At 23.3% G+C, this 11,472-nt stretch overlaps 1 protein-coding gene across 4 annotated transcripts in view; it reads left to right on the top strand.

The window, feature by feature from the left end:
• Positions 1-5,046: 5,046 nt before the first annotated feature.
• LOC111632738 (tumor protein p53-inducible nuclear protein 1-like) overlaps positions 5,047-11,472 on the top strand; it is a 33,209-nt gene continuing 26,783 nt past the window's right edge. For all 4 annotated transcript variants that reach the window (XR_002757917.1, XR_002757918.1, XR_002757919.1 and 1 more), the window contains exons 1-2: positions 5,047-5,244; positions 7,565-7,696. Coding sequence is in view for 1 of the 4 variants with exons in the window: in XM_023377251.1 (XP_023233019.1) it covers positions 7,579-7,696 (118 nt within the window). In the remaining 3 variants the exon portion in view is untranslated. The remainder of the gene's footprint in view (positions 5,245-7,564; positions 7,697-11,472) is intronic.

Genomic DNA, 11,472 nt, shown 5'->3' with positions numbered 1-11,472 from the left:
CATTATAATTTAGAAATCTGAAATTTTAATTGTTTTGAATCAGCTTGATCCAGTAAAAACATATTTAAACTAAAAAAATTTATTATTTTCACAGGAAATCTAGTTTATATTTTGTCTAAAAAATTTTTAAATTATAAAAATTAAATAGGTTAAAAGTTTAAAAATATCAGCATTTAAAATATTAAAGAATGAAATAATATTTTCCTTGTGCTTTAATGTCAAAATCACTTAACAGTTTCTATAAATGCTAGTTGTTGTGTACTTTGGATTTGAAGACTTGTTAAATTGAAGCAAAGTATTGTTATCAGCTCTTGTATTAATTAATGAGCTTTGTGCCCTTCCATTGCTATTATCCCATTAGGTTGTTGTCTTCATTGTATTGAAATCCAAAATATATTAGCCTAGTGTGTTGCTTTTATTGTGGTATAGATTTTAAAATGTAGAACTTAAAGATATTTATTAAATATATAATTGGATGATGATATTTTATTCATAATTTTATATAAATCCTCTTTGTTCTTAATCAAGTGATACTTTTTCATATTATTTTTATTTGTTATATTGTGTTATTAATTTCATAATTATAAAATACTTTATTTTGAAAATTTTGGTTTAGTTTAGTTTTCTTTTTTAATTTGTATAATAATATAGGCTAAAATAGAATATTTGTAAAAGGTTACAAGCATTTATGAAAGAGAGAAATAGATAAAATTAAGTTAGTTAATATATAACAACAGTCATATGATGAAAATTTATTAAGAGACAGGTGAATTGATATAAACAAATGCTTCTAATTATGAAGACAGATGCTGCATATAAAATATGATAAGAATAAGTTTATTGGGGTTAGTGTAGACACAAATGACTGCTTATATGAACATCAATAAATAGTTCACTTACCTAGAACATGAACTAGTTAGAAGAAAATTTCCTTCTTGGTTCTGCTTTCCTTTATGTTGATAGATAATTAAGATGAGAAAAAATATTTTTGAAGTCAGCATTGAAAGATGAAATTTTGAACAAAAATCATTATTCTTAATACTTGAATTATAGACAAAAGCAAACAAAATGTATTCTATTCTTCAACAGCAGTAAATGAATTTCAAAAATGTTTTGAATTTTATAGTAATAAATTCTAGTGTAATAGATTTGACTGATTTAAAGAAACAAAAATAAATCAATATAAATGACATATTGATAACAATTTCATTTAAGATATTTATTTCTTAATATAATTTTCTGCANAAAAATGTTTTGAATTTTATAGTAATAAATTCTAGTGTAATAGATTTGACTGATTTAAAGAAACAAAAATAAATCAATATAAATGACATATTGATAACAATTTCATTATGATTTTAATTAAGTTTAATATTGAAAATTAATATAAAGAAAATATACAGTACTTCATATGAAAATATTGTTTAATAAAATATTGATTCTTTGGTACAAATTTTAATCTAATTTATAATTAGATTAAAATTTGAGGTTTTGAAAAAATTTTAGCTTTTTTTTTTATTAATAATAATTATAAATAATTTTTTACAGATTACTCATATATTATGTGGAGTGGAATTTCAAGTTATTTATTTAGGAGTGAAAAAGAAATAGATAATGATAATGAATTTGTATTTAATACTGTTGAAGATGATGAAGAATGGTTATATGTGGAAGTCAGAGGTATTTAGTTTTAAAATTATATTTTAAAACTAAATAGCATTATAATAAATTAATACAATCAATCATTACAATTAAAAATATTGTATTATAATATGGAGTTAGCCTTTGCTTATTATATTATTCAGATTTTTTTTAAATTGAGTTTTTTGAGTATTAATAATTTTTCTAATTTATTTTTAGATTTTTCTAAGATTTATTATTATTCATTAATTATATGATTTAATAATAGATTATTTATTAAGATTATCAAAACTTTTGTATGAAACAATATAATAAATTATCAGTAATTATAATTCAGCTTCTTATAAGGAAGTTTTTACAAATTATATCAATGTGATTGCAATTTTTATGGTCTAAGAGCCAATCGATTTAATGCAAGAATTCTGTATGCTATGCAATAATAAAAAAAATAAAATCAAAATTAAGCTATATAAAATTTACATACCTTTTGGAAAAGTATTAATTATAAAAACTATTATAATTCTTATTTGAATTTTTAATTTAATAAGTGTTTGCATGGATGCTTAGATGTCAAGTTTTAGTTCTGATGAAACACTACATATAAACCCAATATCCAACAGGAACTACAGAAATCTACATTTTGTAGTTCCTGCTAGATATTCATTTTATATATATCCACTTAATTACATATACTCTGTTTGTCTTTGAATTTAGTTCTGATGTATAAGAAAAGAATTACCTTTTTATTGAATGAATTATTTTGCAACTTTGTGAAAAAGTAATAGAATATATGTTATATTATGAAATATTTTGGCTTTAATATAATATCATTCCTAGCCAAATTCTGAATTAGAGTGAAAAAATCTTAAAGCAAAATTTTTGTGAAATTTGTGCTCAAAATCACCTTAAGTTAGACTATACAACATAGAATAATATCATTGTGTTGCAATTTGAAAAAATTGTAGACTTATAAATTCCCGCTATTGTTCATCTGCCTGTCTATCTTTCCTTAATCTCAAAAACAGAGAAAGATAGATGAAAGATGAGACCAGATGTGGAGACCATAAGGGCAGAAGTCCCTGATTAAATATATATGAACTTCCAATGTAAACTGGAAGTCTTGTTATTTCAATTCAAAAATTTTCCCATGAAAGATGTTAGATAGATGACTGGCATGACTCTATTGTTAAAGGAAATATATGATCCACAGGGGCAAGCCACTACTAATTTGAGGTGGAGAGCATATATTTTAAGTTAAATAAATGAAAAATATTATTAAAAATTTCATCCTGGCATTGTGACAATGTCATAACAAATAATTGCTTATTGTATTTAATATACATCTTCTGTAAATGAATCTGTTTGTTTTTTTTTTAATTTTATTATTTTCCCTATAATGTCGATAATGCTTCAATGGTCTTCAAGGTGTATGCAATTAAAAATTTTTTTTGATTTTATATCTCTAGAAAGATTTTTACAAAGAACTGCTAAAAAGTTCTTTTTATTTTTTATTTATTTTATTTATTTCTCAAAAGACACTGNGCAAGCATAATACTCAACTGCTTAGTACACACTAACTTAAAGATACATGAAACTACAAGCATTTAACTTTATACCAGTGACAAATCCTGCATGAACGAATGTGAAGAGTAGTCTACAAGGCCACATGACGATGGATAAGAGTTAATAAATAAAGCATTCATCACTAAGAAAATTGAAATACAGGTATCCATAATTCAATTCTTCTAGTGACGAATGTTATATAATGCATATATTTAAACACTAAATTATTTGGTACTTAATTAATAGTTATATAATGCCCTATGATGACCAAGACAAAACCTTTCTCACTTGTTTCTAGCCGTTTATACACGAGTATGAATATTTTCAGCCTTCTTCAGATACACTGTATAAACATGTATAAACAGCTAGAAACAAGCGAGAAAAGTTTTGTCTTGGTCATCTTAAAATAGTTCTAGCTCCAAATGCATAGAAGTATAATGCCCTATGAAAAAACTTTATAGAATACTTTATAAAAAGAATACGATACTATTAGCACATCATTTAAATGCAAGTAGTGAAACTCCATCGACATTTTCAAATAAATAAATACAGTATAAACATTAATTTTCACTTAAATGTACCAGTAAAATTAAAATTATACATTTAACGAAAACAAATAAACAAAAAATTGCTTAATTTTGTAAACTAAATAAAATTAATTGAATAACGATTTTGGATTTATTTCAAATCATCCTTAGCTTGCAATTTAGATTTATAATAATATGGTAAAAAAAAAAACCAAAAATTAATTCATTGCATGTATAATCTAAGTTTTCCCTATAACCGTGTTGTAACATTGCTCAGTATTATTATTGCTTGACTTTAAAATAGAAAAATCATTAATTAAAAAATTTTGCTTATTTTGAATTTCTTGAGTAAGATTTTGATTTCAATTCTCAAATTTCTATTGAAACAACTCATAAAATGCTGTTTACTAACTTTCAAAAAACCAATAGGCCTAAATTGTAATATTTCTAATTTGTAATAGGCCTAATATCCTGTGTTTCTACCTTCCAATGAACTGTGCTTCTACATAATAAAAGCTGAATAAATTCAAAAACCATACTAATGATTATTTATGCATTTAAAACATCAAAATAACTTTTAATGTAATTTAATAAACCATTCATATGGTGAAAGAGTGAATACTTGAGTTTAAAAGTAAACATTCTTCTTATATAATGTTGTTGTTATCAAGTTACAAAATTATATTAAGCCTGACTATATATATATAATTACCTTTTATGTAATTTATTCTTATAATTTAAAGCCGAATTTTAATAGTAATAATAGTAAATAAAAAAAATTGCAATTAATGTTTAGTCTTCCCTGTTTTCGTAATTCATGACGTCTATTACATGTATTATTAAAAGTGATCAAAATAGTTATTTGTTTCATTGTATTTATTTTATCCTTCCGGCTTTAAATTATTTTATTAAAACCGATTTATTTTTTTAATTTACGAAAAGAATAAAAATTACTTATTGCAAAATAAACAGCTAAACAATGACGCAATTTTTTTCATAACATCACGTGGTCGAGTTGACTCATCATCCCCAATCTTATATTATCTCGTGTCAAATGACGTAATCGAAATTGACGTAATACTCTATTAGATAAAACGTAACTACTTGTTTACAGTATTTACATATATATAATTTTTTTATATTTTTATTTTAAAAAATTTTTAAGATATTTATTTCTTAATATAATTTTCTGCATATTTTATTCGATAAAAGAATATTTAATATTTTGAAGTTAATTTCCGCAAAAATTCTATTGTTTAAAAAGTAATAATAAAAAACAAAATGACGCAAACAGCTGAGTTGAAAACTTGTTTTCCTATTTGTTGCCAGATTGTGACGTCATAAACCAAGACCAGCTAAAACAAGTCAACAAAAGAACATAAACAAAATCGTAGTTGACAATTAAAACTTTATTTTCTCTTGAAAAGTTACTGTTTTGGTTTATGTTAAATATCTTTGTTATTAAATTAAGCATCTAAGTTGTTTATATTTCATCCAATTTATTTATTAAAAGGTAAGTTTATTGTCATATATAAAATTTCAATTGATAAATGATTTTTTGTGGTATATAAAATTTCCAGTTATTAAATAATGCATATAATTTAATTTTAAATTTAATTCTTGTCTTCTTCAAATACATCAAGTAAAAATTTTAAAATTTTTATTAAGAATTGATGTGAATTTATATTTATGTATTTAATCATTTTTGAATGAATATTTTTGACTTTACACTAGTTTATTTAGTTGGGAGCAATAAAGAAACCTGTTGTTGAATTTTTTGTATTGTTACAATATTCCAATTATTATTATGTCAATAAAATGTAAGACGCAAAAACCATTACTATTGCAGCAGTTTATAAAATACACTTATCGCAACAAAACTGTCAAAATATTCTTTATCAGATTTGATAACGCTTCTTTATTTATTTTTTTTTTATTCTTTGATACTTTTTCAATCAATAATTTTTGTAAAAAAAACACATATCTTTTTTAATATATTAAATAATATAAGGTATAAGGATATATTTTTCTTTTATATATCCTATTGTAACTTTTGTAACTGAGATTCCATTAGCTAATAACAAAGGAAAGCATCAAAAACAGTAATGTATAAACTTTGTTTCAATGCCGTGATTATTTAATAATTAATATAAATTCCAGATATGTACAGTACAGTACTTTGCTTCAAGTTTACTTTTAGAAGGAAAAAACAGCATAACTATTTTTTTTTAAACAAAGTTTTTAAATGTTTAAAATTTCTATATTTGTTCATTACTGGTTAAAAATGTTAAATTGTGTGATTTATTTTATTGTAAATGAAAAAATGCTTCATATTAATAGCTGTATATTTACATCATTTGATTAATAATAATAAGATTGAAAAAATAAAGTTTAGAAATGGATAAATAACAATACAACAGTTTTTTCATTATAATTTAGAAATCTGAAATTTTAATTGTTTTGAATCAGCTTGATCCAGTAAAAACATATTTAAACTAAAAAAATTTATTATTTTCACAGGAAATCTAGTTTATATTTTGTCTAAAAAATTTTTAAATTATAAAAATTAAATAGGTTAAAAGTTTAAAAATATCAGCATTTAAAATATTAAAGAATGAAATAATATTTTCCTTGTGCTTTAATGTCAAAATCACTTAACAGTTTCTATAAATGCTAGTTGTTGTGTACTTTGGATTTGAAGACTTGTTAAATTGAAGCAAAGTATTGTTATCAGCTCTTGTATTAATTAATGAGCTTTGTGCCCTTCCATTGCTATTATCCCATTAGGTTGTTGTCTTCATTGTATTGAAATCCAAAATATATTAGCCTAGTGTGTTGCTTTTATTGTGGTATAGATTTTAAAATGTAGAACTTAAAGATATTTATTAAATATATAATTGGATGATGATATTTTATTCATAATTTTATATAAATCCTCTTTGTTCTTAATCAAGTGATACTTTTTCATATTATTTTTATTTGTTATATTGTGTTATTAATTTCATAATTATAAAATACTTTATTTTGAAAATTTTGGTTTAGTTTAGTTTTCTTTTTTAATTTGTATAATAATATAGGCTAAAATAGAATATTTGTAAAAGGTTACAAGCATTTATGAAAGAGAGAAATAGATAAAATTAAGTTAGTTAATATATAACAACAGTCATATGATGAAAATTTATTAAGAGACAGGTGAATTGATATAAACAAATGCTTCTAATTATGAAGACAGATGCTGCATATAAAATATGATAAGAATAAGTTTATTGGGGTTAGTGTAGACACAAATGACTGCTTATATGAACATCAATAAATAGTTCACTTACCTAGAACATGAACTAGTTAGAAGAAAATTTCCTTCTTGGTTCTGCTTTCCTTTATGTTGATAGATAATTAAGATGAGAAAAAATATTTTTGAAGTCAGCATTGAAAGATGAAATTTTGAACAAAAATCATTATTCTTAATACTTGAATTATAGACAAAAGCAAACAAAATGTATTCTATTCTTCAACAGCAGTAAATGAATTTCAAAAATGTTTTGAATTTTATAGTAATAAATTCTAGTGTAATAGATTTGACTGATTTAAAGAAACAAAAATAAATCAATATAAATGACATATTGATAACAATTTCATTATGATTTTAATTAAGTTTAATATTGAAAATTAATATAAAGAAAATATACAGTACTTCATATGAAAATATTGTTTAATAAAATATTGATTCTTTGGTACAAATTTTAATCTAATTTATAATTAGATTAAAATTTGAGGTTTTGAAAAAATTTTAGCTTTTTTTTTTATTAATAATAATTATAAATAATTTTTTACAGATTACTCATATATTATGTGGAGTGGAATTTCAAGTTATTTATTTAGGAGTGAAAAAGAAATAGATAATGATAATGAATTTGTATTTAATACTGTTGAAGATGATGAAGAATGGTTATATGTGGAAGTCAGAGGTATTTAGTTTTAAAATTATATTTTAAAACTAAATAGCATTATAATAAATTAATACAATCAATCATTACAATTAAAAATATTGTATTATAATATGGAGTTAGCCTTTGCTTATTATATTATTCAGATTTTTTTTAAATTGAGTTTTTTGAGTATTAATAATTTTTCTAATTTATTTTTAGATTTTTCTAAGATTTATTATTATTCATTAATTATATGATTTAATAATAGATTATTTATTAAGATTATCAAAACTTTTGTATGAAACAATATAATAAATTATCAGTAATTATAATTCAGCTTCTTATAAGGAAGTTTTTACAAATTATATCAATGTGATTGCAATTTTTATGGTCTAAGAGCCAATCGATTTAATGCAAGAATTCTGTATGCTATGCAATAATAAAAAAAATAAAATCAAAATTAAGCTATATAAAATTTACATACCTTTTGGAAAAGTATTAATTATAAAAACTATTATAATTCTTATTTGAATTTTTAATTTAATAAGTGTTTGCATGGATGCTTAGATGTCAAGTTTTAGTTCTGATGAAACACTACATATAAACCCAATATCCAACAGGAACTACAGAAATCTACATTTTGTAGTTCCTGCTAGATATTCATTTTATATATATCCACTTAATTACATATACTCTGTTTGTCTTTGAATTTAGTTCTGATGTATAAGAAAAGAATTACCTTTTTATTGAATGAATTATTTTGCAACTTTGTGAAAAAGTAATAGAATATATGTTATATTATGAAATATTTTGGCTTTAATATAATATCATTCCTAGCCAAATTCTGAATTAGAGTGAAAAAATCTTAAAGCAAAATTTTTGTGAAATTTGTGCTCAAAATCACCTTAAGTTAGACTATACAACATAGAATAATATCATTGTGTTGCAATTTGAAAAAATTGTAGACTTATAAATTCCCGCTATTGTTCATCTGCCTGTCTATCTTTCCTTAATCTCAAAAACAGAGAAAGATAGATGAAAGATGAGACCAGATGTGGAGACCATAAGGGCAGAAGTCCCTGATTAAATATATATGAACTTCCAATGTAAACTGGAAGTCTTGTTATTTCAATTCAAAAATTTTCCCATGAAAGATGTTAGATAGATGACTGGCATGACTCTATTGTTAAAGGAAATATATGATCCACAGGGGCAAGCCACTACTAATTTGAGGTGGAGAGCATATATTTTAAGTTAAATAAATGAAAAATATTATTAAAAATTTCATCCTGGCATTGTGACAATGTCATAACAAATAATTGCTTATTGTATTTAATATACATCTTCTGTAAATGAATCTGTTTGTTTTTTTTTTAATTTTATTATTTTCCCTATAATGTCAATAATGCTTCAATGGTCTTCAAGGTGTATGCAATTAAAAATTTTTTTTGATTTTATATCTCTAGAAAGATTTTTACAAAGAACTGCTAAAAAGTTCTTTTTATTTTTTATTTATTTTATTTATTTCTCAAAAGACACTGTGGCCAAGTTGTCCTTTTACAAGCATCTTACAGTAAATCAACAAAACCACTAAAAGAACATTAATAGTTAATTCTAAATTATTTAATAAAGATATAAATGTTTAAAGCTATAATTTAACTGTACTGTATTATAAATTTTCCCTGAAAACTTTTAATTTAAATATTAACTAAGAAATTAAGAAAAATTAATATAAACTAAAAATTGAACATCATATTATGATACTATATAAATTCACACCTAATGAAAATAAAAAAATGATTTACTATTTTTATCTTAATTTTTAATGTACAAAAATGAGTAATATCTTTCTATATCAAAATTATTTATTATGTATTAGAACAAATTGAAACTGATTTTCTTTTTGAAAGTATGGTACTAATAAATTTTAAAATTTATATCACTATAAAGAACTTATAAATGAATCTGTGTCCAAAAAATATTTTCTTGGAAATATGCCTTATTTGACTTTTAGTGTGCAGAGAAAATGTCTGCTGCTTGCCTATGACAAAATACAGGTTGATTTCTGACAAGCAGTACATTATTAGTGTATTATAAACGACTCAACTGACCAGATACTATGGTACGAATAACTCTTTAATAATACAACTAAACACTTCTACATCCAGCTGGTTACTTCGAGCTATCTCGCTCGCTTTCTCTCCCGCCACCTCGGCACCTCTCGATTACATTTCCTTTGTTTTAAATTGTCAACATATATTATATTACATTTAATGTTTATCTAAATCTTCAACATATATTACAATTAGCTTTCACTGATGCTGAAATCTGGCTAAGTCATTTCAATCCTGAGAACAAACAAACCAGCACAATATAGTAGTTACCATCTCCCTCTCAAACAAAAAGAGTTGCTCTACTAGTTTGGCAAGGTCTTCACTTTCTTTTTGATTTCCAAGGATTAGTGTACCATCATGTTGTATCACTATATGCAACAATCATTTTGACAGTACTACCTGCAGTTCTGCAAACACTGTTTAATTATTCATACATCTGCAGAAAATAAACCATTCTCCATGCAAATGCTGGTTGTTAGCTGCATCATCACAATGTATAGTGCTAATGTGGTGACTGAGTTTTGGCTATAAAAAACATCTTAAAAGTCCCACATCCATATAGCTTGTTTGGTACTTAGTGACTTTTTCCATTCCCAGCCATGAAGTCAAAATTACAGGAAACAATTTCCTATCTAAAGCAGCAGTGGTCAAAGCATCAGAAGCAATTTTGAAGAACATCTCAAAGGATGGATTTATTATATGTCTTCAAGGATTGGCAAAAATGGCAAAAATTATGATGGAAATGAATTGAATATCATGGGGAATATTTTAAGAAACACCACTGTTGCTACTTCCTAGTGGTTATCATGTGAGGAAAAAAATTAGTTTTGTTTCAACTTGCCATCAGACATTTAATGTTTTAATAGAAAATTCAAATATTACAAAAATATCATTTGTAGTGTTAATTTCTAATTTTTGAAAATTATTTGAAAAACTAATTTATATAAGAATTATTTTTTTTGATTTTAAAAGATTAATAAAATGATCAAAAATCAATTTGAATTTAGGCAATTAACTTCCGAAAAATATGCATTAATTAGTTATTATCTATATAATTAATAACCATAATTTTAGTGACATTATTGATTTTTGCATCTAATTGATTACTATTAAACATTTTAATTTATTCAAGATCAAAGTATTAATAATCATCCATAATTTCAATTTTGTCGTTTGTACTGGTTTAGGATTTATAATGTTATAGATTTCATTTGAGGTAGTAAATTTATCAGTTTTTTCCTATATCATTTTGAAAGAACATTAATAGTTAATTCTAAATTATTTAATAAAGATATAAATGTTTAAATCCCAATATATATAAATTTTAGTAACTTGAATTTAAAGTAAAAAAGAGCATGTATATTCTTATAAGAAAGTTTAAGATTAAAACTAAGTGAAAATTTTTTTCTTTGCAATTTAATGTAAACAATGATGATAGATTGATAACTCATAAAGAAAATGTGTACAATGATAAAAACATACAGAAAGATTATTTTGTTTCAAATTAATGTTTTTATCTTATTTTATATTAGACATGGGCAAATGTGGCTCTTGCTAAAAGTGTTAATTTCTGCTTTTTATTTTTATTTTTACAATTTTATTTCCACAATTTTGTGAAAATATGTTTATTAAAAAAATTCAATATTTGTTGTATATAATATTTATATTATATAATAAAATCGCGGTACAGAACTGCAGTAC

The sequence above is a fragment of the Centruroides sculpturatus genome, unplaced genomic scaffold (genome assembly GCF_000671375.1).
Source record: "Centruroides sculpturatus isolate CEXI.00-Female unplaced genomic scaffold, Cexi_2.0 scaffold239, whole genome shotgun sequence".
In the NCBI taxonomy this organism is placed as follows: Eukaryota; Metazoa; Arthropoda; class Arachnida; order Scorpiones; family Buthidae; genus Centruroides; species Centruroides sculpturatus.
Note: the sequence above shows the minus strand (reverse complement) of the source record. Positions and strands in the feature narration are given on the sequence as shown.